This window comes from Mus caroli, unplaced genomic scaffold (genome assembly GCF_978045245.1).
Source record: "Mus caroli unplaced genomic scaffold, Mus_caroli_1 scaffold_6, whole genome shotgun sequence".
NCBI lineage: Eukaryota > Metazoa > Chordata > Mammalia > Rodentia > Muridae > Mus > Mus caroli.
In genome coordinates, this window is record NW_028227261.1 from 109616469 (window position 1) to 109644223 (window position 27755).

A 27755-nucleotide genomic window follows, 5' to 3' on the forward strand; every position below is an offset into this window, starting at 1 on the left:
GGCCTGTTAACCTTCACTTTTACAATGCTTAATGGCTTTTCTGGTCCAAAGTTCAAAGTCTTCCACATGCCTCAAAAAACCAACACGGTCAGGTCTGTCACAGCAGTGGTATTAATTGCTTTTCTTGCTGTGGTAAGACACCATAATAAGACAGCTGATAAAAGGAAGGGTTTATTTGAGCTATGGTCCCAGAAGGGTAAAAGATCCTCACTGTCATGGTGGGGGAGCAGGCAGGCAAGATGGCAGGGACAGCGGAGAGCTGACATCTTAGAGTGCAAGCAGGATACAGAGTGAACTCAAGATGTCCTGACTCTCTAAACTCTCAAGCCCTCTCCAGTGACACATCTTCTCCAACAAAGCCACCAACTCAAGACCAAGCATTGAAGCCTCTGAGCATACAGGACCCAATCTCATTCAAACTACCACATTCTGCTCTCTGCCCCCACCCCCACCCCCAGGCTTGAAGCCACATCAGAATATAAATGCATTCAGTCCTACTTCAAAATCCCCATAATCTTTCAGTCTCAACACTGCTTAAAAGTCCAAAGTCTCTTCTGAGACTTAAGGTGATCTCTTAATTGTAATCCTTTGTCAAAGCAAATTACCTGCTTCCAACATACTATGGCACTGAATAGACATTACCGTACTGGACCAAAGCCAGACAAACTCCAGCTCCTATAGCTCCATGCCTGGTGTCAAAGGCTTAGATGGCTTCATCCTTCCTGCTTTACTGCCTGCAACAATACCACAAGGGTTTCTCCACAGGGTTGGGGCTCTGGCTGATACCACAAGGGTTTCTCCACAGGGTTGGGACTCTGGTTAATACTACAAGGGTTTCTCCACAGGGTTGGGACTCTGGTTGCCAGGAGTCCTGGGATTGTATCCTTAGAGTCTGACTGAAGAGGGTAGAGACTAACCTATTGGGTGAAAATCCCTGAGAAGTCGGTACTAGTGACTTTTCTTGTCTTCCTGACCAAATGTGTGACAGAAATAACCTTAGAGAATTACTTATTTTGGCTCAGAATTGATAGTCCCTTTTAACTATATGTGTTTGGGCAGATACCAAACCAAGAGAGTACGTGGTAGAACAGGTTTTGTTGTAGTTTGTTTTGGGTACAGGGTCCCACCTTGTAGCTCTGGCTGCACTGGAACTCACTGTATAGACCAGACAGACTTCAAACTCAGAGATATGTCTGTCTCTGTCTCTTAAGTGCTCAGTTTAAAGGCCTGCACCACTATGCCTGCCTCATAGAAAATAGTTTTTTTTAAAAATATTTATTTTTATGTTTAAGTGCATGTATTAGTTAGAGTTTTACTGCTGTGAACAGACACCATGACCAAGGCAACTCTTATAAGGACAACATTTAATTGGGGCTGGCTTACAGGTTCAGAGGTTCAGTCCATTATCATCAAGGCAGGAGCATGGCAGCATCTAGGCAGGCATGGTGTAGGCAGAGCTGAGAGTTCTACAGCTTCATCTGAAGGCTGCTGGTGGAAGACTCACTTCCAGGCTGCTAGGATGATGGCCTTAAAGCCCACACCCACAGTGACACACCTACTCTAACAAGGCCACACCTCCTAATAGTGCCACTCCCTGGGCTAAGCATATACAAACCATGACAGTGTGTATGTATATGTATTCATGTATGTTCATGTGAATATGTTCATGTATGCCATGCCATGCCATACAGGTGCCTCTGGAAGCCAGAAGAAGGAACTGAATCACTGTGGGGCTGGGATTACAGGTGGTTGCCAGCCACCTGAGTGGCTTTATGCTTTTAATGTCTGAGCCATCTCTCCATCCCAGAACTCCATTACCTCACAACATATAGAAGCAGAGAAGAGGGTAATACCAGGTGAGACCAGGGCAGGATTCAGCTCCAAGGACAGGCCACCAGGTCCTGCTTCCTGTAGTTAGGTCCCATTTTTCATTACTTCCTGACAATGCTATCATATTATGACACATTGATTAGGCAGAGTCCTCCTGACCTTCTTATCTCTGGAACTGCAGCACAGACTCACCCAGAGGTGTGCTTCACTAATCCCCTAGGTGTTTCTTAATCTAATCATGTTAACAATCAAAATTAACTGGCACAGATTCTGATTGAGGAAATGGAGTCCTCTGATTGGCTGTGCCTTGTTCACTTGCTCATCTCTGGGGTCAGGAGGTGTTATTTTTAAAAAGGGAACAATAAAATAAAGTGAATAAAGACAATCTTCTTTTGTGTCTTTCTCCAGGTGACCATGGAAACGGGTGGCCTCCCCCTGGAGCTGTGGCGTATGATCTTAGCCTACCTACATCTCCCTGACCTGGGCCGCTGCAGCCTGGTTTGCAGGGCCTGGTATGAACTGATCCTCAGCCTGGACAGTACCCGCTGGCGGCAGCTGTGTCTGGGCTGCACTGAGTGCCGCCACCCCAACTGGCCCAACCAGCCTGATGTGGAGCCCGAGTCCTGGAGGGAGGCCTTCAAGCAACACTACCTTGCCTCTAAGACCTGGACCAAGAACGCACTGGACTTGGAGTCCTCCATCTGCTTCTCTCTGTTCCGCAGGAAGAAGGAGCGACGCACCTTGAGTGTTGGGCCAGGCCATGAGTTTGACAGCTTGGGCAGTGCCTTAGCCATGGCCAGCCTCTATGATCGAATCGTGCTTTTCCCAGGTGTGTACGAGGAGCAAGGGGAGATCATCCTGAAGGTGCCGGTGGAGATTGTGGGCCAAGGGAAGTTGGGCGAGGTGGCCCTGCTTGCCAGCATTGACCAGCACTGCTCAACCACACGTGTGTGCAATCTTGTCTTCATGCCAGCCTGGTTCTCACCAATCATGTATAAGGTGGGTGTACACCTGATACCATCCAATCCTTACCCCACGGCCTTGGTCTCAGTGCCTTTCCCTTTAGGTTAGACTTGAGAATTTAGTATTTATTCCTGTACACATACTCCTGAGAGCTGAACTAACTGAGAAGTGGGCACACAGGTCAGTATGGTCCAGAGTTATGCTTGGTGCCTTAATTCCTTCAAAGCTGCCTTAGAAATGAGAGGTGGGCTAAGGACAACATTTTGTGCCTCTTCTATTCCTAACAAGATCAGCAAGAGCACCAGGTTGAGTGGTGAGGTGGCGGTCATGCAGTGTCACGGTGACAGGACATTAGCTGAGCAGCATGTGGGGGTGGGGGAGGCAGAAACCCTCAGTATCTGAACCCTCATCCTGTGCAGGAGTCACTGCTTCTCAAGACTACCTGGAGGGAAGTCAGGAAATACCAGTCCAGCACAGTACTCATTAGCACAGAGCTGGTGGCCCTGTAAAACACAGAGCCTATGCATTGGCTGGAAGTGGTCCTGTTACTGCCAGCAGCAAGTCCTTGTCTTTATTGGTTTTGTTTGTTTGTTTGTTTGTTTTTGTTTTGTTTTTCGAGACAGGGTTTCTCTGTGTAGTCAAGGCTGTCCTGGAACTCACTCTGTAGCCCAGGCTGGCCTCGAACTCAGAAATCCGCCTGCCTCTGTCTCCCAGAGTGCTGGGATTAAAGGCGTGTGCCACCATGCCCGGCTCCTTGTCTTTATTGTAACGATCAGTACCTCACTGGCCATTCGAGACACTCAGTATGTGCCCAGTGTGTGCTTTACGGCCACACCTGAGTTCCTCTCCCCTGGAGCTCTCAGAGGATGTTGTGTCACCTGGTTTTATAGATGAGAGACACTGAGGCCCAACAACAGCAGCATAGGCAAGGTTTCAGGCTTATGGGCAGAGCTTGGATCCAAAGCCTAAATAATCAGGATAACCTCCGTCTAAGCAGACATCTGTGGTGGTCAGTAGCTGTGGTTCCCTTGGGCAGATGAGGGGCATTGAAAGTCAGAGATGCTAGTAAGTTTCTCAGATGGGTAATTAGTGAGGTTAGAGCTCAAATCCAGGCCCTCTGATTTATAAAATTACATCATACCAAAGTCGTTGGGAGCCCGAAAGGCTGTTTCTTAGTTCGAGAATGTTTTATAAGGACTAATGGATGTCCCCGTGCTGGTCTACAGACCTGGAAGTAAAGTTTGCTTCTAGAAACAAGGCTCCAGACCTTCTGTGCCTTGAGTAAGTGCTCACTGGGCCTCTGCTGCTGCCTCAGAAGCACAGCTGTAGCTCCTCAGGAGACAAGCCTGACCACAGGCTTCTTTGTCCTCAGACATCTGGTTTAGTGCTTCACGTATTCGAGTGCTAAATCCACGATGGCCTTTCAACTAAAAAGGCACAGAGATCTGACAATGTCCCAGAAGTTTTCAGTGACCTCCTAAAAGAACTCTAGCGTAGACTGCATCTCCAAGAAACTGAAAGGGCCAAGAGGGCAGATGGGCTTCACTGGCAGCAGGAAAGTAGTGGAGCTGTAAGGTGGCACCTGCAGCAGCTGGGGCCCCTGTTCACCCTCCTCTGAAAGCCATCAAGGCTGGCCACTGGTAGAGAACGGTTTAATTGCTCAAGGACAGGTCTGTTGGATTTGACTCCTGAGGTGCTCCTTTGTGTTATGGTGGAGATACGTCTGGTGGAGTTCACCTGTCACTCAGGCCTAGGGTCTCAGTGGACTTAGCAGGTTCAGCACGTTCCCATCCTACCCCAGACTCCCGAGGCCCTTGTGTCTTTGACCTCAGATAATAATAGCTGTCTGAGTCTGACTCAGGTACCACTGAGCCTGAGAACCAGCTTTGTGATTTATAAACTAGCAAGCCTCATGCTACAGACGGGGAAAGTGGGGTTTAGAGAGATGAAGCCATTTGTCCTAGGTAATGCACTTGGAAGAGGCAGAGCCGTGGTGAGCCATCAGAGCCTACCCCCAACCACTGACAGCATCCCCTGTCTTTTCTCTTTGAAGATGAGACCTGTCCTTTGCATTGCAAACCCTCACACCAGTAGCTGCACAGACTGGGCTCTCCTAATGCCTGGCTGGGCCATAACCTGTCCTGGTCACAGAAGTCTTAAATCTCTTCTTGCCTGTCCTTTACTGTGCCAGCAATCTGGGCCCTAGCATGGCCTAGCTCTTTTGGGTACTGCAGGCCAGCAGGCTCAGGTAGAGAACACACCTGTAGGCACAAGAAAGTGTGTGGATGAAGGAAGAGTGCTTTTTAAAAGGTACGATCAGGAGAGACTTGTGCATGGTAATCATATGACCCAGACACAAGCAAGGACTCTCCTCCTTTCAGAGGCCTGGTGAAGTCCAGCTCAGACCCCACGCAATGCCCTTGGGATTGCACTAGCTCCTATGTTTGTGAAATCCAAAGCATCCCCTAGGTTAGAGTGGCCCTCCTCCACGCTCCCCTTCTCCAAAGTTGTATCAGTTCCATCTCCCCGGCCTCCCCGTGCTGCAGCTTCTTCCTGCCTGCGTGCCAGGCCAGCACTGTACTGCTGAGCTGTGTCTCCAGCCCTTCCTCCTTCCTAGTCCACCAAAACCAAAAGGGAGCAGAGAGTGAGGTTGGGGGAACGACAGTAATTCTCACTTAGCGTTTCATGAGTATCAGAGAACTTATTTAAGACTTGAAATACACACTGGGCCCCGCTGTAGCATGTGGGCTTTTCTTCCTTATCTTTTAGAATTGGAAGGATGCAGTGGTTGGCAGCTTTTCTTGTGCTTCTTTGATGCGGACCTACTTCCCAGTTCCTTTGAGTGACATTCTGGCCTTCCAAGGAAAGGGAAGAAGTCAAACCAAGGGCCCTTCTGTCTCTGCCCTCCTTGAAGAGCAGCTCGGGTGATAACCATCAAAACAAAGTGTAGGCTCCTGACTGAGTCTCCTCTTTCTTGTCCCCAGACCACATCTGGTCACATCCAGTTTGACAACTGCAACTTCGAGAACGGACACATCCAGGTCCATGGCCCGGGCACCTGCCAAGTGAAGTTTTGTACCTTCAAAAACACTCATGTCTTTTTGCACAACGTGCCCTTATGCATGTTGGAAAACTGTGAATTTGTGGGCAGCGAAAACAACTGTGTGACTGTGGAGGGTCACCCGTCGGCGGATAAGAACTGGGCCTACAAGTACCTGCTGGGCCTTATCAAGTCCTCACCCATCTTTCTCCCCGCAGAGGACCATGACTTTTTAATGTCCTTGGATTTAGAGAGCCGGGACCAGGCCTGGAGCCCAAGGACCTGTGACATTGTGATCGAGGGCAGCCAGAGTCCTACAAGCCCAGTCTGTAGCTCTCCCAAGCCAGGCTCCAAGGAGGCAGAGGTGGGCAGCGATGGGGAGAGAGTGGCCCAGACTCCAGACAGCAGCGATGGTGGCCTGAGCCCCAGCGGGGAGGATGAGGACGACGAACAGCTCACATACAGACTGTCCTACCAGGTGCAGGGCCCACGCCCAGTCCTGGGGGGCTCATTTCTGGGCCCTCCACTACCTGGAGCATCGATTCAGCTGCCCAGCTGTCTAGTGCTGAACTCACTGCATCAGGAGCTGCAGAAAGACAAGGAAGCCATGGCGCTAGCCAGCTCTGTGCAGGGCTGCCTTATCCGCAAGTGCCTCTTCCGGGATGGGAAGGGCGGCGTCTTCGTCTGCTCTTATGGCCGTGCCAAGATGGAAGGAAACGTCTTTCGGAACCTGACTTATGCAGTGCGGTGTATACACAATAGCAAGGTACTGTCCCAGGGACTTATACTCTAGACTGAGGCCTCACTGGGTGGTCATTGCCAAGAGCATAAGCCTTGCTTTTGAGAGGGCTTCTGTGGCTATGTGTGGAAAGGGTGTAATGAGCTATTTGCATTTTTAAAAGATTTTTCCTTTCCATCATCTGACTTGGATAAGACAATCTCTTCCCATTTCCCAGAAAAAAAAAAAAGAAAAATAGAGACCCAGAGCGGGAAAGAGTCTTACTTGGGGTCACTGAGCAAGTTGGAGGCAGAACCCAGGTCTTGTACCCCGACTCACGTGTGTCATTCTGCTTCTCTTACCTGTTACGTAGGTGTGCTTAGAAGAAAGACATGATCACTGCCTTCATTTTAGACTCCAGTGGGATAGTTGGGAAGGGTTTCTGCAGAAGCTGGTTTCTGAGCTGAGGGTGAATAGAGGGTACAGGGCAGGCGGAGCATACATGGTTGGAAAAGAGGGTGTATCCTAGAAGCAAGTACATCCCACACTGAGCTGTTTGCGAGGCTGAGTCACCCACGCAGCTGGAACACATTTAGAGGCTGTGGGACTGGGGAGATGGCTCAGAAGTTAAGAGCACTGTTGCTCTTCCAGGGGACCCAGGTTGGTTTTCAGCACCTACATGGTGGCTTACAACCATCTGTAACTCCAGTTCCAGGGGATCCAAAGCCCTCTTCTGAACCCCATGGGCAACAGGCAAGCATATATATATATATATATACACAAGCATATATACAGGTAAAATACTCATACACATAGAGGAAAATAAATCTTAATTTTTTTTTAAAAGACAGAGCTATAGGTAGTAATCAGGAGCCATGCCCAGAGTCTAAAAAGGTGGGCATCGCACGGAGAGAGCTCCCCAGCCGCTGATGAAATTACTCTCTTGCAGGAGAAGTCTTACTGAGCGCTGTGGAACAATCCCCATATCCATCACGGTTGGTGCCACAGAGGGCTCTGAAGGGTGAGCAGGCCTTGCAGAAGAGAGCATAGCCCTACCGTGGCCTTGGGTCTCAGCTCTCCATCATTCCCTGTAGTTACCTGTACTTCTATACCGTGAGAGAGTGTCCAGTGTGGCTTCTCTCACTGAGGTCTGAGGGCCTGCTGCCTCGACCATAGCAGAAGTGCTCAGTAAGCTAATAGGCATTGCAGAGACTGCTGTGGGTCTTCAAGGCATCTAGCATGGTTAATTACAATTGTATTTAATTGTATATAACATGCCTACATTTTGTTTGTTTGTGTTTGTTTGGTTGGTTGGTTTTGGTTCTTCCAGGGTTTCTCCATGTAACAGAGCCCTGTGGGGCTGAAACTTGCTTTGTAGACTACACTGGCCTTGAACCCAGCTGAGATCTGTCTGGCTCTCAAGTGCTGGGATTAAAAGTTAAAAGTGTGTGCCACCACACTCAGCTTCCAGGCCCATTTCTAAGGACAATTTTAGGTGCTGTTACCATGAAAACACAAGACTATACTATATTGTAAGGAGAAAATAGAATTTTTTTTTTTAAAGGAAGAGGCCTAGCTTGGTGGTGCCTATCAAGAATCTTTGTACATGAGAGGCTGATGCAGGAGGATCACTACAAAGCTCAGGCCAGCCTGGGCTAGTGAAACCTTGTCTCAGAAGGAAACAACATGGAAGGAGGCTACTTAGTAAAGTGTGTGGGTATTTATGTGGGTACCACAGTGAAAGGGTCAGGTCTGGCCCCTGCAGAGGACTTTTCTCTTCACACAGTTATCATAGGCATGGCTGTTGAGCAAACTTCTGCCTCTGCTGCCCTGCCCGTGGGTCTTTAAGGGATGGTGAAGGTGATTAGCAAAGGTTCCATATGGAAGTACTAGGTTGGTCATGATGGTATATGCCTGTAAGTCAAGCACTCAGGAGGTTAAGGCATATCACAAATTCAAGTCCAGATTAAGATAGGAATCTAGACCTTAATCTGGGGTGGGGGTGGGGGCGGAGGGAAGGGAAGGGAAGAGGAGCTTCATAGTGCATCTGGTATATAGCAGGCGCTTAGTTATTAGCCTCTGTGAAGGTGGTGACAGTCTACCCGAGAGGTTCTCTGATAGATGTGCCAAGGGTATGGCACACGAACCCATAAATGAGGGCAACTGACAAGGAGCCAGGACAGTCTCCTAAAGTAATGCCCTTGGCTCAAACCATGCAGGAGGAATAAGAGTTGGCAGGTGAAGACTCCCAGTACAAGAGGTGAGAGGACCTGGAGTCAGAGAGGACACAGCACACACAGGGAGTTGTGAGGTCCTCAGCAGCCATAGTGAGAGGGGAAAAGGCAGGAGGAGTTGGGGAGGGGTCAGTGGAGCTGCAGAGGGTGGAATTCTGGAACGTGACTAAGAAGCACAGAGAGCTCTCATGGTCAGATCTGCCTCAGAAAGCTCAGTCTGAGGTCCCAGGGATGGAGAGGGGAACACGGGGCGACCTGGGAGAGAAGGGCCAGGGCGGGGAATAATCAGGCCCTCGAGGCTTCCATCTCTAGCCTGAGTGCATGAGGCAGTGGAGGAAACATGGAGGTTACTGTGTGAAGAGAGATGAGCTTAGCCCTGGGCATGCTGGTTTAGAACACTGACACTCAGCGGAGCCGCCATCTTCTCAGGCTGCAACGTGGAAAGGTGTGTGCTCACACGCTGGGTGCACACGGGGACTGTCATCATGCAGGCCAACAAGGACCAACAAGAACTTGCACAGCCTGAACTGTAGCCGTATTGGACAGTTGCCTCAGGAGATGTTTGGCAGGAGTTATGTGGCCAGAAATGCATGGTGGTTAGTTTCCAGCAAAGAACCTGGGTAAGTGATTTTCAGGGATTTTGACAATAAGGAAAAGAAATAACATGCGTTTGGAAGTCGCCATTATGAGTGCTGAGTGTCATGAACACAAGCCAGGGTTTTATGTAGGTGGGAGTGTGGAGCTTGCTGGGCAAGTTCCTTAGGTGAGGGTCAAGGTCTTGGTCTCTGGCCAGAGGGCTCCTACTTCCCAGGTCCTAAAATATCCCAGCTGACAGAAGCAGCCTGGTTCCTTGGGGCTCCAAGAAGCCTGGTGTTTTCGCGTGGGTTGTAATTCCTAGCTGGAAGTTAGGTGCACTGGGTTTAGAAATGGGCACTCCCCTGTGGTCGTTCAGGGGTCAGACCTGGCAGGACTTGAGCTGGTATAGATGATGGTGGCATTATGATTAGCCTCAGTTTCCTTCATCTTTGCCTTCTGCTACTATTCTGTCTGGATCTTCTTTGCGCCTGCTCCTCTGAGAGGCCCCTCTCTCAGCTTTCAGCCTCCCTCTACTGTACATGACTGGTATTTGTCAAGCTGTGCAGGAGAGCCTGGCAGTGACACAGTTCTCCAGCCCTGTGCTTCCTCCTTGGTCTGGGCAGGTATTATGTCCCTGGGTCCTTGGGGAGATCTGTCCAATTCACAGAGATCCTCCTGCCTCTGCCTCCCAAGTGCTGGAATCACATGGGTGATTCCTCCCACATTCCTCCATACTCAAATATGCTGGAATTTTACTATGATGAATAATTTATCTTAATATACAGTTCTTTAAAACAATATGTGTGTGTTTATACTTATTACATATAAGAAGCTAAAGCAGAAAGCGCACTCCTTTAACATGTATGAGTTGTATTGTGCTACCCTGTTTGAAGAGACTTCTTAGCGCACAAACTCCTGACACTCTTGTTGGAGTATTAGTAGCCTTTGCACACTAGTGACTACACCAAGAAAGATTCACAGTTTAAAAAAACAGGCTTTTTCAAAACTAAACAAGCAAGATTGTGTGTGCACGGGTGTGCAGGTATATGTGTGTGCACGAGTGTGCAGGTATATGTGTGCGCACGTGTGTGCGGGTATATGTGCACCTGAAGACTGAGCTCACTCAGGTCCTTTTTTTCATGCACTTCACTGACAAAGCCATTTCCACATCAGATAACTATTTTGTTTTGTCTTGTTTTAAATATTTTTTTCTTAACTAATGGTTGTTTCCTGCTTTTCTTTTGTTTGAGACAGGATCTCAGCACATAGCCCAGGCTAACCTCTGTTCTCCCACTTTCCTGCCCTGTCTCTCCAGTGCTGGACTAGAGGCATGTGTCACCATACTCCAGATTTAACTATAGTTTTTAAATTAAGAATTGGCCTTGGGCCAGAAGTTGTAGCCCATAGCTGTGACTCCTGGCACCTGAGAGGCAGGAGAGACCATGAGTTCCAGATAAGGCTGGGGGTGTGTCTCAATGTTAGAGTACCTGCCTAACAGGTGCAAGGTCCTGAGTTTGAGGCCCAGCACTGCAAGGTCTTGATTTTTATAGTGGAGGGAAGCTGGGGAGGAGAACCTTTAGCTCTTAGCACTGGCTGTGTGACCAGCACGTGCTTGGGCTTAGCACTGGCTGTGTGACCAGCACGTGCTTGGGCTTAGCACTGGCTGTGTGACCAGCACATGCTTGGGCAGGTGGATTTGATGAAGGGCCAGTGAAAGGGACAGATCTGGAATTGCATTGGAAGGAAGTTGCTGTGGGCTAGGGCTATGCTTGGAATGCCGGGTTCGGAACCCAGCACTGTACAGTGCATGGTGCAGCAGCTCAGAATTCAGGACTAGGGAGGCAGACATAGGTGGGTCCCTGGAGCGCAAGGTCATTGCTGGCTACACAGTGAGGCTGAGGTGAGCCGGGGCCACCTCACACTTTTTTGAACACAAGCTCTAGAACATGAAGTTTGAAGACCTGTCTGTAAGCATCTCTCCATCCCATCATCTCTGGATTCTAGTAGAGAGGCTTGAGCCCAAGACCAGGCTTCTGAGTTTCAGTAAGGCCCTGGCATGAAGTAAAGAGCCCACAGGGCAGGGTCACGCTGGGTACGGGAGACTGTGTCCTCTGAAGGGTGCACAGAGAGGTGCCCCCTCCAACTGTGAACTGCTGGGACTACATGGCAGGGAAAGATGTGCATGCTTTTCTTGTAGGGTTTATTATTATTATTACACATTGTGTGTGTCTGTCTGTGTATCTGTATGTGTGTATGTGGTGTGTGTATGTCTATGTGTGATGTGTATGTGTGTGATGTGTATGTAAGTGTACGAGTGTGTGTGTGTGGTATGGATGTGTGTGTGTGGTGTATGTGTGGTGTGTATGCGTGCGTGTGTGTGGAATGTGTGTATATGGATGTGTGTGTGTGTGTGGAGTGTGTGTATGTATGTTTATGTGGTGTGTGTATGTGTGTGTGTGTACATGCACCACAGCCTGGGTATGAGGTCAGAGGACAACCATGGGGGTTTGGTTCTCTCCTTCCATTGGGCCCTGGGAATTGACCTTAAGCTGTCAGGCTCGTCAGCAAGTGTCTTTGCCCTCTAAACCATCTCCCCTGGTAGTTTTTGAATATCCTTTGACCAAAAAAAAATTTCCCCCCTCTGTTCTGTTTAGATCGTCATGCTCAGGAATGATATTTACCGCTGCCGGGCATCAGGCATCTTTCTTCGACTGGAGGGTGGAGGCTTGATTGCTGGCAACAACATTTACCACAATGCAGAGGCCGGTGTGGACATTCGGAAGAAATCTAATCCACTCATCCTGGTAATTCTCTCAACGTCCTTTTGCCGTTCCGTTTGGCTGTCCTGTTCCTTTGTAGAAACTTTGTAAGGAGATGTTTAAGTACTGCAAGTTAGTTCTTGCCCATTTTTGTGTGTCCTCAAGACTCTCTTCCTAGGTGATTAGTGGACAAGTCGTATCCTGAAACTTTCACACCAACAGAAAAAAGTGGGACCTGGACAGGGACATTTCTCAGGGTCCCTCAGAACTCATATATGTCTTGCTTTGAAATTAATTCTAGTAAAGAGATATTATTGTCTTCCCTATATAACAGGGCAATCTAACAACAAAAATCTCGTCAGTCCATTCCTTTGAGAAAAGGACAGGAATAAATTGCCCTCAGGTGGTTTTGTAGACATGGGAACATAAGGAGTTTGGTTTTGTTTTATTCTTATTGAAAGATACAGTTTTCTTGCAATATAAACTGACCTCAAACTTTTAAACCTGAAACTGGCCTTGAAGTCTTAATCCTCCTGCCCTGGGGATTACAAACCTGGCTTGCAGTTTGTGTTTTATCAGCATGAAAATGACATACAGTGCTTGACTATGGGTCTGGGGAGATGGATCAGTTGATAACACGCATGCTTGCCATTCAGGCATGAAGTCCTCTAAGTTCAGGCTCCCAGCATAAAAAAATAGGCATGGGGGCCTGAAGAGAAGGCTCAGCAGTTAAGAGCACTTACTACTCTTTCAGTTCCTAGCTGCTCATACAATGTCTGTAATTCTACTTTCAGGGAATACGCATGCATGCATATGGTATACACACACATGCACACACATATACACATACCTCCCATATACACACCACACACACACACACATACACACACACTCACACTTAAAAGAGGCATGGTGGCACACACTGTAATCCTAGTGCAGGAGGTAGAGACAGGAAGATTCCTGGGGTTTACTGGAGAGCAGGTCTAGCACAGTTGGTGAGTTCCAGGTCACATCAGAGGCCAGGCCTCAAGAGATAATGTATAGAGTGATTGGGGAAGACACTCAACGTTTGCCTCGGCCTTCATACACACATGCATATTTATACATATACACACACAAACACATGTATACTACATACACAAAACCCTTGCATATGTGACTAGTATATGAGATACTGACTCCCTCTGTTTGGCTTTTCCTGAGATTTCCAGAAACTGGGGAATGGTGAATTTAGAAAAGTGGTGGCCATCCTTAGGTGTAATAAGCATTTATATGCCAGTGCTTCTAAAGCCCTCTGTGGGTTGTCCTTAGTCATCCTGGGAAGCACAGTGATTTCCCAAGTGAAGACATGGGGCACAAAGGGGTAAAGGACTGCAGTGTGGCCCGTGCTTGATGTTCTTAGAGCTCACTGTATCCCAACTAGCCATGATCATCTAGAGAAGAGAGTTCTTAACTGTTTAAAAAGACACACCCAGCCAGTGAGTCCCACCCATCCCTTCCCTCCCTGGGCCTCTGCTGTGCAGCTGGTGGGCGATACACAGCCTCACTAGGAAGTTCCCAACACTGTTGCCAGAGAGACATGAGGAGTGCTGGCAGTGGGCAGGCTAATTCTGCAGGCAGATCTCTGTGAAATGTGTCATGGCTACCCATGTCCCTAAGCGTTTCAGTCTTTTCAGGGGTGCCTCCTGCATCTCACGAGCTAGCCAGCCCCCTCAGAGATCTCAAGAGAGAGTGAGACTTATGGCAACTTGTAGCTCTGTAACCTGCTGTGGTGGTTACCTCTCAGTGTACAAGGTCAAAACAAATGCAGCCAGGGCACATGGGTAGAGAGGGGCTGAGTGTGGCAGGCCTGGAGTGAGCTTAGGGCTTTACTCAGGACAGTGCACATGCACGGTCATGGAGAAGGCACTAAGGGATGGGCATGCTCTTGGGCATGCTCAGTTAGGATGCATTTTGGCTCAAGGTCATAAGAAAAAAAATGGTGAGCACACTTGGACACACTTAGGTCAGGGTCATAGACCACATGTTCAGAAGGTCAAAATGATGGAGAGGAGCTCCTGGGCATGCTTTGGTTTTGTCATAGCTGCAGTTGGAGAGAAAGGGTAGAGTACTTTGAAGGTGCATTAATTAATATAGGAATTTCCCTGCCTCAATTAACGGCTAATAACAAAAGAGGTTTCGAGTCTCTGTGACATCATTGTTTTGTTGATTTCTTTGGTTGGTTTGGGTTTTTTTTGGGGGGGGTTGTTTGTTTGTTTGTTTTAAATAGGGGTTTATTATATAGCTCAAGCTATCCTTGAACTTGGGATCCTTCTGCCTTAGTGCTCGGATTACTGCTATGGCCAAACTGGGCAACCTGGCATTATTTGGAAGATTGTATAATCTCAGCACTGGGGAGGCAGAATCAGGCAGATCCCTGAGGCTCGCTGGCCAGCCGGCCTCACCTGCTTACAGAGTTTAAATCGAGTGAGAGACTCTGTCTCAAAAAACCAGGGTTGGTGCTCCTGACAAGTGACACCTGCAGTTGTCCTCTAGCCTCTGTGCTCACATGCACACACACATGCACACACACAAACAGAATGAGAAAATTTTACCAAAATCTTTGTGATCTCAAACTATTAAGTCTCTAACTACCATAGGAAACAGAAACACTAGGTTTCGGATCGGCTCTGGCATACATTCTGTACAGGCTCGTGCCTGTTCCCCATCTGTACAGAGGTGACAGAGTGACTCTCCTAAGCACCCTGCTCTCATAAACCTCCTCTGGTCTTTCCCAGTGAAGCAGGCCGCCCCCCAGTACCTATAACCTTTCACAGGCCTCCCTTGGAAGAGGACCAGAAGCCAAGTGGTCCTTACCCTCTGTGGAGGCAGCTTCCACAGGCCTGTCATTGGCCCACACTATCTTGTACTGCATTGATGCCTTCCCTGAGGAGTGGGCACACAGGGCCAGGTTTGTGTGGCCTGGTTAGATAATTTTATACTCGGAGGTGGGAGCTTGAGAGAGACTCAGACACTTTCCATAGCTTCCTGCTTTGGAAAAAAGGCACAAAACCCCTTAACATCAAAGGCCACTGTCTTAGTCAGGGTTTCTATTCCTGCACAAACATCATGACCAAGAAGCAAGTTGGGGAGGAAAGGGTTTATTCGGCTTACACTTCCATGCTGCTGTTCATCACCAAAGGAAGTCAGGACTGGAACTCAAGCAGGTCAGGGAGCAGGAGCTGATGCAGAAGGCCATGGAGGGATGTTCCTTACTGGCTTGCCTCCCCTGGCTTGCTCAGCCTGCTCTCTTATAGAACCCAAGACTACCAGCCCAGAGATGGTCCCACCCACAAGGGGCCTTTCCCCCTTGATCACTAATTGAGAAAATGCCTTACAGTTAGATCTCATGGAGGCATTTCCCCAACTGAAGCTCCTTTCTCTGTGATAACTCCAGCTGTGTCAAGTTGACACAAAACTAGCCAGTACAGTCCCATAGCCAGGTCCCAAGGCTGCAGGGAGGGCTTATTCATCTTCATATCCTGTCTACTATTTTACACACACACACACACACACACACACTTATGCAAGGAAGGCAGCTGCATAGCTTAGTCCCTGTGCTGTGTGCTCAGGAATGGCTGGTGGTGTTTTGTCCTGGCTGTGTCCGTCTTGGTACAGCTGTGAGGCAGGACTCAAGCACTCTGCTCCCCACGTTTGCTGTCTCCCACCTCTCCCTTTTGCTTGCAGTGTAACCAGATCCACCACGGTCTTCGATCTGGCATTGTTGTCCTTGGCAATGGGAAAGGCGTCATCAGGAACAACCAAATCTTTTCAAATAAGGAGGCTGGCATTTATATCCTGTACCATGGAAATCCAATTGTGAGGTAGGCACTGCCCTGCCCAGACTATCTGGCACTTCCACGGTCCCTTACACCCCTTCTCTGTGTCTCTCTTCTATTTAAAAGCCTTTGTTTGCTATAGCTGTGTTGCTCCCAGCAAGAGAAAGAGTCTCCTCCTGTAATCCCACCCCAGGAACACCTGCCCGGTCTCCTGTCTTCTCTTCCAGTTAGCTGTGTGTGTGCGGGCATCCCGTTTGGCAGACACTACTGTGCACTTCTAACAGAGACAACAAAGGCAACCACGTGCCTCCTGCTCCTCAGGAGATTACTCTAGTCTAGGATGAGGGAAGGCACTTGCTACCAAGCCTGACGAACTGAATTTGTTCCCAGGACTCCCAGGGTAGGAGGAGAGAACCAACTGGTGCAGGCTGTCCTCTGACCTTTACAAGTATGTTGTGCATATGCCTAGACACACAATGAATGAATATATAAAATAAGCGACCCAGGCCTCTGAGTGAATGCACGCTATGCTCTTTATGCACTGTAGGTCTCAGTGGGAAGAGAAGGGCAGTACTGGGCAGATCTGCAGCAGTATGGGCAGACTGTGATAGGCACCAACCATGCTGTCAGGAGGAAAGAGCCATTCTGACTGAGAGCATGTAGGAAGGCCTTTCACTGAAAGTACCATTCGAGTTGCCTTTGAGGGCCAGGGGAGCTCATGGAAGACTTGCCCAGCATGCACCGGCCCTAGAAGGTTCAGTCTACCACACTAAAGAAGAGGGGGAGGAAGAGGAAATAGCTGAGCCTTTAAATGTGGGTAAGGCATGGAACTCTCTTGGAGCTGTAGCAGCCGTTCCTAGCAACAAGAACAGCAAGAGGAGAAGTGCCAGAGCAACGAAAAGCCAGGGGTCCTGGTGCTTTCAAATTGAGGCTGTCTCAGGAAATCATTGCCCAGTGGGCACTGTAGCATGACTCTCTATACCCACAGGTAGGCCTGCCGTTTTTGAGTGAAAAGAAATGGCTGAAAGCTTCAGGCTGCCGGAGACAGGCCTGTGCCAGCCAAGCCAAGGAGAGTGGCCTCTAAGGTTTGGGGCAGAAGCCTCAGTTACGTCTGAGCTTTAGAAAAGCAGCTGGCATCAGTGTGCAGCAGATGCGCCCGCTCTAGGGAGCTTGGCCCTGCACTTTTCCTTAGGAGTTTTTCTAAGTGTTTTTGTGTGGTGCTTACCTATGCCTGGAGAAGTCCCAGGTCATTCCATATCACTCTTCTCCATGTTTTATCTAGTCTACTACTTTTAGGCATAACACTCATTGCTAAAGATGCTACATAAGCATAACATGTAGTCATGGTACACCTTGTGTGTGCTAGGAAAACATTAAAGAGCTTTGAATGAAGGCTGACAAGTCTGTGTTGCTATTTAAAAAAAAAAAAAAAACAAAAAACAGCCATCCTGAGAGGATTGGCAGTGCTTTTATTCCTCTGTGTTTCTATGATTTAGGAAGGAGGTGGGGGCAAGAAATGACACAGAAAAAAATCTGAGATTCCTGACTGAGACACCACAACACCGAGAGCGCAGAGCTCTTATTATTCTAAAAAAGCTTGGTACAGCATCTTAGGAATTCTTCATGCTGCCAAGACTTGCCCCATGACGCATGCGCCTTGGTGACATTTGTGTAAATGTCTCTGTGTTGACTGATACAGTCCAGAAAAGCCATAGAGAGTTGGATAGTGTTGTGCTTATGTCCCAGTGTTGTGAGTTCCAGGGACAGCCAAGGGTTTCCAAGTGCCTAGATTATGGGATTTCAGAAGGTGGCTGTTCCCCGTGAACTTGGGCTACTGGGAAGCTTACTAAGGAAGGCAGTGGGGGCCAGCGTGATGGGTCTGTGGGTAAAAGTACTTGCTTTGTAAGCCTGACAACCTGAGCTTGATCCCTGGAACCCGTAGTGGAAGGACAGGACCAACTCCCGACAGTTGTGCTCTGACCTTCACATGTATGCTGTAGCACATGTCACACACACACACACACACACCATTTTTAAATGTTTTAAAGGAAGATACCTAAACCATGACATAGGTGCCTCGGTCTCATGTCTTTCCCTGTCTCTTCTGTCTTAGTGGAAACCACATCTTCAAGGGGCGCGCAGCTGGCATAGCAGTGAACGAGAATGGCAAAGGCCTCATCACAGGTATATGATAGGGACTGCTGGAGCCACAGCCAGCCAAGGCAGGTGGCAGCCAAGCCACCATCCCCTGGCATCAGGCCCTTATGCCACCCTTTTACTTACCCTAGACCTGCTGCTGTGGTTAGCAGGTGGGCATTCAGGGTGCTGGTTCTATGGGTGAGCCATGCTTTTCATAGGAGGGCCCAGTATCGCACAGTGGAGCCTCTGGCTGGCCAGATCACACTTCCAGCTGCACCATTTAAACAAGTGTCTGAGCTTCTCCATACTTTTGTGTGGGCTTCTGCTGCTCTGCAAATCTGTCTGCTCAATTCTTATGTATCTTTTATCCTTACTCCACTTCCTGAGGGAAGCCTGCCCTAACTCCCCCGAATACAGACAATGCCCACAGTGCACAGGACACCTCCTCTGCTGAACATTGTACAGAGTTTCTTAGCACTTTCTTTTGTCTGTCTCCTCTGGTACCTCCTCAGGCAAGGTTCACATCTGCCTGGCACATTCTTGCAGCCTGGGATCTTGAGTACATATAACCATCATTAGCCAAGTATCTGTAGCTCAGCCGCAGGCCACTTGCGCAGCATGTATGTGGCCCTAGGTTAGATCCTAGTGTTGAGAAGAAGAAGAAAAACCAAAACACTTACTGAGCACCAGCCGTGGGCAGCCCGTGTCTCAGGAACTGGTCATGTAGCGATACAGGAAACAGACACCAGCTCTGCTCTCAGGGCCTGACAGTGTAGAAGAGAAAGCATGGAAAGAAATAAAAGCAAAACCTGCCTGGCTGAGAGTGATACGGCCATTTGCAGAAGGTGAGCTCCTGAGGCCCTATGATCCTGATAGATTCTCCCTCAGGGATACTCGTAATCCAGACCCTGAGAGGTGGAAGTAGTCCGTGAGTCAGCTCTGCAGGGAAACCTGTGAGAACAGACGTCCATACCTGAGCAGGACTGCTTGTAGGGTGGACTCTGCAGGCAAGGGGGGGAATATATGAGATAGGGTTGCAGAGGCAGGAAGGGCCCATCGCACAGGGCCTTGTCAGTACCCCAGCCCCTGGAACCAAGTCTGCCTTGCCACTCACTGGGCTGAGGCAGAAGTGCCTAGGACCACCCACCCTTCTGATGTGAGACTCTTACACTAGGCATGGAGCAGGGCAATGAGGTCAGAGGGCAGGGCAGTGAGGTCAGAGGGCAGGGCTGAGGCTGAGGGCAAGCATATGGGAAGGAGAAGTTCTGCCTCATAGGTCTCAAGGCTGCTGGATATAGTGGGTGTGGAGACACAGGAGTGTACCACACGGACACAGACTTTGTCCTTGGGAAAAGAGATGAGTCCCTGAAAAAGCCAGTGGGTGAGCATCAGGGTGCTAGCTGCCAGCAGCATGGGTGCTGGTGTCCTGGTCTGAGCGAGTGTTGGGAGTGCCTTCTACTTGCTGTTCTAGTCATCATGGCCTGCACTGGAGGTGGCTCTTGGGTACTGACCTCTCCACATCTCCCCATAGAAAACGTCATCCGTGAGAATCAATGGGGAGGTGTAGACATCCGCCGCGGTGGTGTCCCGATCCTCAGGAGCAACCTCATCTGCTTTGGCTACTCCGATGGCGTGGTCGTGGGGGATGAAGGCAAAGGACTGATAGAGGGGAACACCATCTATGGTGAGGACAATGCTCCTGGGCAGGGACCTGCAGCCCAGCCTACCTGGGGACAGAGAGCCCAGGTGTCAGCTCTGACTAGTGGGTTCTCACAAGATCTCATCTCCTCTAGGCCTCAAAGACTTCCATTTGTAGAACAGACACAGTCTCAGGCCTCCTCTTCACCTCTGGACCCACTCTGAGCCCAGAGGTCAGCAGGTAGTGCTCTGGTTCCATGGAAGATAGTAAAAGGCAGGGTGCTGTCTGCTGCAGGCGGCCCCACCTCAGGGCCACCTTAACCCATCCTGTCCCTTCTCTTCCCATACAAACAGTGGAAAAATATGATAATTATGGAAAATACTGTTCTTGCTGTGTGACTTTAATCAAAGCCTTCCCCTTTCTGGACGTATCTAATGATGTCTGGGGCTTGGGCTACTCAAGCCTACCTCTGCACGTTGTCACATTTAACCTTCAAGACTGCCTTGTGCAGTAGTCACTGACCCCATCTTCATGCTGAGGACACCGAGGCACTCACTCTGGGTCACAACTAGGATATGGTAGGGCTGGGGAATCACACTGAGCCTGCTCCCCTGCAGAGAGGCAATGGTGCCCCCTTCGCACTGCCAGGTGGGGCTCTGCGGACCTCAGAGCACTTCAGACCCTGAGAAAGATCTAGCTGATGAGGTGAATTGGTCATTGTCCCTGTGTGCGAAGGAGAAGCCCATAGCCAGAACTGCGGGGTGACTTGTCTAATAGTTTTTACATTTTGGGGTAACACTGGGTGCTGCTTCACCTATTCATGGGTGTCGGTGACAGGCTCTTTGTCACTGTCCCAGCTAACAAAGGATGTGGCGTGTGGATGATGTCCTCTAGCCTGCCCCACGTCACCAGCAACCATGTGAGCTACAATGGCCTGTATGGAGTGGCAGTGTTCAGCCAGAAAGATGGCGAGTTCCCTGGAGGCCACGGGGCCCAGGAGAACTTCAGTGAGGACGGAGATGCCATCCTCTGGGAGGCGGAGCTGGAGAAGGAAGATGACCCACTGCGCCGGCCCATCACCGTAGCGCTCGTGGAGTCCAACAGTATTAACCACAATGGAGGTGAGTGTGCCCACCCTCATTGGCACCCCACATGTCTCCCACTGCCCCAACTCTCTGTCCCAGCCTGTCCTTCCGGCCTCATTGGATGCTCTGTCCACTTACTGAATAACTAAGCCCCAAACATTTCCCATTTCTTCTTACCTCTGCCCCACTGACTTCACTAACGTTTCCTTTGCCTGGAATTCACTTCCTTTATATTGCACACCGAGGAGGACTTTCTAAGTTACTATAAACACAGCCCCTCATCCTTTCCTCCTTGGATTTGCGCCCTGAGTCAGACCCAGGGACACGGCGTTGTTAGAGGTCCTAGTTGGCTTTCCTTTCTGAATCGTTTTTAGATGCATTTATTTTATATGTATGAGTGTCTTGCCTGCATGTATATCTGTGTACCACATTCATGCCTGATGCCCATGGATGTCAGAAGAGGGCATTGGCTCCCTCTGGAACTGCAATCACAGATGGTTGTGGGCTGACATGTGGGCATGTCAGCTCTAACCACTGGCCCATCTCTCCCACCCCATCCAATGACATGTTTTATGGGATATGACTCTCAAGTTCTGTTGGAGTAAAAAAATAGATTCATGGGCCCTGGGGACTCTTTCCTCTGGAGTGATGTTGGGCAGTGAGCTCAGGATCAGCATCCCTGCCCAGGGTTGGGGGGGATGGGGGTGGGGATGAGTTCCGCCAGCACACTCCAGTAGCAGACTTCCTTTTTTGTTTTTTTAAAGATTTATTTAATTATTTTATGTACATGAGTACACACTGTAGCTGCACAGATAGTTGTGAGTCTTCATCTGGTTGCTGGGAATTGATTAGGACCTCTGCCCACTCTGGTCAACCACGCTCGCTCTGGCCCAAAGATTTATCATTATTATTATAAATAAGTACACTGTAGCTGTCTTCAAATGTGCCAGAAGAGGGTGTCAGATCTCATTATGGATGGTTGTGAGCCACCATGTGGTTGCTGGGATTTGAACTCGGGACCTTCAAAAGGGCAGTCAGTGCTCTTACCTGCTGAGCCATCTCACCAGCCCAAGTGGAGGACTTCTTTATGAGGCCCTGCTGCCTGATAGCACAGGCCAAGGCATGAAAAGTGGCTCACCCTTGCCGGGCGTGGTGGCGCATGCCTTTAATCCCAGCACTCGGGAGGCAGAGGAAGGCGGGTTTCTGAGTTTGAGGCCAGCCTGGTCTACAAAGTGCGTTCCAGGACAGCCAGGGCTACACAGAGAAACCCTGTCTCGAAAAAAAAAAAAAAAAAAAAAAAAAAAAAAACAGAAAAGTGGTTCACCCAAGCTAGGGAAAACAGCATGGGCACTGCCAAGAGGCTGGCTCCAACCACTCTTGAGGCAGCCTGGGGCCTGTCTTCACACTGTTGCTCCTAGAACCCTTTCAGTCTTTACTTTACTGCTGCTCTCCTGCCACTGAATAGGATGAGGCTATGAGAGACCTGGGGTGGAAGTTTGGGCCAGAGGACTAAGACTAAGCCTTACAGCTGTGTCCCTGGCCACATCAGCAGAGACTTGGTGCCTCTTCCCTACCACCCTGGAGTGCACACTTGTGGTGAGGCTGTTTCTCCCAACTGGCATTGTCAGAGTTGACCTGTGCCCTCCCATCCCCACCCTGTAGCATCAGGAATCTTTGTCCAGAGCAGCGAGGCACTTCAGGTCGTCGCCAATGTGATCCACGCCAATGGGGACAGAGGCATCACCATTGTTCAGAGCAGCCAGCTCACACGGGTGGCCAACAACAGCATCTCCTGCAATCGCCAGAGTGGGGTCAAGGTGGAATTTCAGTGCAAGGTGGAGCTCCGGGGCAATGGTATATATGACAACAGAGGCCATGGCATCATTACCAAGGGTGATGGTACCGCCGTTGTGGAGAATGACATCATTGGCAACCGCGGTAGTGGACTGCAGTTGCTGCCCAGGTCTGACACTAAGGTAAGTGTATAAAGTGCTTGATGTTGGTGGGGCTCAGGCCTGGCTTGCACACTCTGCTGAGAAGCAGCTGTCAGCACTCAGAGCTATATATAAGGAGAATCAGAACTCTGTACAACATGGCTATGCTTCACGCAGGGGGAATATATAAACTGGGCCCCAAAGGATGAACAAGAGTTCCTCAGCAGGAGGCCAAGAGTGAGAGAGTGTTACATAGATTCATGGCGCTGGGAGCCCTTGGGTGCCTTCTTGGTCTCTAGCTAGGTCCTGGCTATTTCAGCTTTTTCACTGGCAGAATAAGCTTGCACTGGGCCATTATATAGCAGATACTTGACAGGAGAGAGCACCAGGGCCTTAGCACCCACCATGGTCTGTTAGGCAGACTCCCTGAGTCCCCCGTACTATTTGAGGTGCTCTCTTTGGACCTTTGGGGCACGACCACCACCCTACTGCCCTGCTTGGCCTTCTGAGTGCATCTCTTGCTTCCTTGCCTGTCCTGGGGCCATAAGCTTTGAGCAGCTCCTAGGTAAAGCAGTACATGCTGCTAGGACTTCACAGGCGCCACCCAGACACAGCCACTGCATGCGGGCTATCCCAGAGGTCCTCGGCTCCAAGCATCACAAGTCAGCCATGTCCGTGAGAAAAACCTGGACTCTCCCGAGTCCTTAGGAACAGGGACAAGAAGGGCACACCATGGGCTCAGCTGGGCTGCAAAAAGGCGTGGCTCTGGCACAGCATCCCTTTCTGTTCCTTCTTCCAGGAAGAACTGTCCCCAGCTCGGCACCTGCTGACCTCCTGCAGCCTGCCCATCAGCTCTAGGACACCTGTGGGTCCCCCAGGGTGCCCTCTGTGCCCCACCCAGAGCTCCTCTTGCTCTGTAATGACCTCTCCAACACACTCAGACTTTATGGTTTTAAAACAGTCACTCGCTAGCCTGACTTGCACCAGCCTGTGGGTCTCTGAGCTATGACAAGCCCTCGCTGCTTCTCCTAGGTACTGAAGAACCGGATCCACTCCTTCCGGGCCTATGGCATTGCAGTGCGGGGCCGTGTTAAGGCCCTGGTACAGGAGAACATCATCTTCCAGGGCAAGACCAACAAGACCATCTTCCAGCAGATCACAAACAACAGAGAGTGCATCATGCAAAACAACAAGTTCCTTGTCTTCAAGAAGAAGTGAGTGGGCTATGGAGGCGGTCCCTGGGTAACGCACTTCCTGTGTGAGCACAGGGACCTGAGTCTAGATCCCAGCATCCACACAGGTGCTGGTCCTATTGTCCATTGAGTCTGGTCTTTCATTTAGGCACGTGCCGTTGTAGTTGGCCTGGAACTTGCTTGTGAGTGGCTCGTTCTTCTTGTTCGGTCTTTTAGGTTAGCATATCAAGCTGTGGGTTTACTGTGGCATTTTCACACTTGTGTGATTAGTACAGTGTTCTTCCCACTGCCCATCCTTATTCTTCAGCATCTCTCTTGCTGGCTGTCCTCTGTCATCCAAAGTAGTCCCCTTCCTTCCTTCTTTTTTTCCTGGATAATTTATTTAGTCATTTAAGTCCTCTAGTGCCACGGACCACCCCAGTCAGGTATGGGGATCCCTGGAATGAGGGTCCTCAAAGCTAGGTGGGTAAGGATTCAGCGGTGACAAACAGAAACAAACACAGAGGCAGTTTGAATCTTAGTGTATTTTGCAGCTCTCAAGTAGGGGGGGTTATACATTAAAAACCAAACATTACATCTCTTAGCAACTATATCCAGTGAAACAATCACAGATACCAACAAAAATCACTTGACACAGTAAAGCACAAAAATCATCCAAGCATTATAACTCTGAAACTATGCATTCAGTGCATCACAAACAGAACAGATAACATCATTATAAATCATCAAAATATAACAATTCTAAAAGGATGTATTCAGTGGGGGCTGTCGTCCAAGGCTAGTTGCATATTTCCAAGAGCAGGTTAATAAATCTTTAACGGTCAGTACTCTTAACCGCTGAGCTAACTCTCCAGCCCCATGCGGTCAATTATTATTCAACATCTAATTTTTTATAAATCTTCAATGCATAAATTTAAACTATTTTAATTCTTTCTAATTAAGGGTTTCTTTACCATATACCAAAACCCACCTCTGATGACACACGTGCAGCCATATGAAATTTTATTGTTGGGAAAGTTTTTATCTGTCATAATAGTTTTGTAAATGATTTAAAAAGTAAAGCATCAGCCGGGCATGGTGGCGCACGCCTTTAATCCCAGCACTTGGGAGGCAGAGGCAGGTGGATTTCTGAGTTCGAGGCCAGCCTGGTCTACAAAGTGAGTTCCAGGACAGCCAGGGCTATACAGAGAAACCCTGTCTCAAACCCCCCCACCAAAAAAAAAATGTAAAGCGTTGGTTTCCCCAGGGATAAGGTTGTGTTAGTGACCTCATATCTAGGGGTTTCTTACCCATTATTCTCGCTTAAGATCTTGGCCTAGGCTATCAGGAACATGTAAATAAGAAAAGGAATAAGAGAAAACGAAACAGGTAGATTGCCAGGAGAACAATATTTTTTCTCCGGCAAAGAGTTCCACAACCGATTCCAGGAGGCCTCCCCACTTTGAGGTCAATCGTCTCAGTCTGTGGAACTTGTCACACAGATGCTACTGGAGGTGGTGTGGCACTCTAGATGAGGAACATAAAAGCGTATGGTTGATGGCTTTAGCGAGCATTTGGGAGCTACTTCAGGATGATCACCCAGTTTGAGGTCATTTTGGTACTGTGACTAATGCTGTCTAGTTCTCAAGGCCTGAAGTAGATCCGAAGGGTGGCATTGTTACTGATTCTCTTCTGTTGCCACTGTGTGAATGGCCTCTGAGAAACAGTAATTATTTTAACCTTATAAATGTTTGCGACTATGTCGACCCTGCACATTTTAGTGATATCCCAAGTTCATCATTCATCAGTAAGTTTTATTGGAATATAGCCATGTTCATTTGCTGATACATTGTCAAAGTCTGTCACACACAAGTGCAACACACTTGTAAAAACACACACTATAAACCTAACATATTTACTATCTGGGCCCTTATAGGGACTTCATAGACTTAAATAGCAATGTTGTAAACTTTCTGGAATGTTCTGAGCTATTCCAGGATGGCTGCTATCCGAAAAACTGCTTTTATTTTTTAATTAACAAGTATCTAGCCATAAGTAGTACACAGCTATCATCTAACACCTCTAAAAATAATAGCTGGAGGTGTAGCTCCGTGACCCTTGGCATGAGTCCATTGCTGCCCTATCCCCCAAAGTGTAAGTGACCTTTACAAGCATTCTCTAGCACTGCATCATAGCTCTCCGTAATTCTCTACAACAGTTTTAACTTTTCCTTTCCATCTGAGCTAAACTATTTTAATTAGGACTGCACATGAAAGGGACTTTGTACATTACTCAACAGAACATGCTGTTGTCAGAAACCTCAAGTCCTCATGGAGCAGTTTTCTCCTTGAGATCTGAAGAGCACACGTGCACACTGCTGTGGACTAGTGCGTCCTCCAGGGGTGTGATGAGCACTGTCCTTGAAGTCATCCTGGGCTGGCATGCGTGGGAGTTCCACAGGGCACAATCGCCCAGGCAGAGGCCACCAACGAAAGGCCCCTGTTTGAGTTCACCTGTATCTCTTCCTCCTACCCCCTTCACATGGTTTCTTTCCTTGTTGATGTGCAAAGTGCCTAATGAAAGCCACTCAAGGAAGGAGAGGGGTATTTCACCTCACAGTTTAAGCATGTGGCACACCACGGCGGGGAAGGCATGGCAGTGAGGTCAGCTCTAGCTGTGGCAGCAGGAGTGGGAGACAGCCGGTCACATCGTGTCGGCAGTCGGAAGCCAAGGATGCTGGTGCTGTCTTTGCTTTCTCCCTTTTCCAATCCAGAACCTCAGCCCTTAGGATGGCGCTGCCCACAACCAACCTGTCTTCCTTACACCTCAGACTTGTCTGGGAACATGCCCCTCGTCGATACACTCAGAGATAGGTCTGTTTCCTAGGTATGGTGGCTAGTCTTGGCTGTCAACTTGACTATATCTTGAATTAACTAAGACCCAAATGGCCAGGTACGCCTGTGGGGTCTTTCGAAGTGGGAGGATAAACTATGAATCTGTCCTGTGCGCAGCTTACCGAGGACATGGAGAAGGAAGCAAGCGTTTGCTCTCTGCCTGCTTGCTCTCGCTCTCCAGCAAGTCCATCCTCACTGGCATTAGAGATTCCTTTGGGATCTGGCATATACTGAAGACCAGCTGAGGCATCCATCCCCATGGACTGACCAACACTGAGTTTTAGAATTTCTGGTAGTAAATAGACTAGCCGGACTAGCTGGACCACAGCCTGTAAGCCAGTCTAACAAATCCGCTTTATATATAGAGAGGCCACAGAGGAAATGAATATATATTCAGTCTATTAAGTTCTGTTCTTCTAGAGAACCTGAATACACTAAATCGTTCTAATCTAGTCAAGCTGACAATGAAGGAGTCTCACAGTCTCTTTTCTACTTTCATGACATCATCCCCCATACACACAGATGCACTTTCAGTCTGAATCTAGATTCTGCACACGAAATGTGCCGAGTCTGCACTTAATCACCTTCCTGCACTCAGTGATTCTCTCCAGGTTCCATCCATTTTCTACAAGTGTCAGGGCTGACTCATGTGTTGACGGAGGTCAAGGCTGGTTGTCTTCCCTGGCTTTTGTTCTCAGTGTGGCAGGGAGCACGGGTGTGCGAATGTCCTGTGGGGTGGCGAGGAGTGCTGTGGCAGTTCTGGTCTTAGTTGTTTTATTTTATGCATATGCATGAGTGCTGACGCGTACATCATGTGTGTGCCTGGTGCCTGCAGAGGTCGGAAGAGTGGTTGGTTCCCAAGAAGTCAGTTGCTCTTTCTTTTTGTTGTTTTTGTTTGTTTTATTCCGACGGGGTTTTCCTGTGTAGCCCTGGCTATCCTGGAACTCGGTAGAC

General features: G+C 49.0%; 1 protein-coding gene across 1 annotated transcript in view; it reads left to right on the forward strand.

The window, feature by feature from the left end:
* The window catches only part of Fbxo10 (F-box protein 10), a 49516-nt gene that overhangs the window by 19217 nt on the left and 2544 nt on the right, over positions 1–27755 (forward strand). Inside the window, exons 2-10 of the mRNA XM_021159923.2 lie at positions 2239–2829; positions 5778–6599; positions 12016–12165; positions 15847–15983; positions 18052–18122; positions 19609–19761; positions 20574–20837; positions 22464–22777; positions 23768–23949. Coding sequence (XP_021015582.1) covers positions 2245–2829; positions 5778–6599; positions 12016–12165; positions 15847–15983; positions 18052–18122; positions 19609–19761; positions 20574–20837; positions 22464–22777; positions 23768–23949 — 2678 coding nt within the window. The 5' untranslated portion in view covers positions 2239–2244. The remainder of the gene's footprint in view (positions 1–2238; positions 2830–5777; positions 6600–12015; positions 12166–15846; positions 15984–18051; positions 18123–19608; positions 19762–20573; positions 20838–22463; positions 22778–23767; positions 23950–27755) is intronic.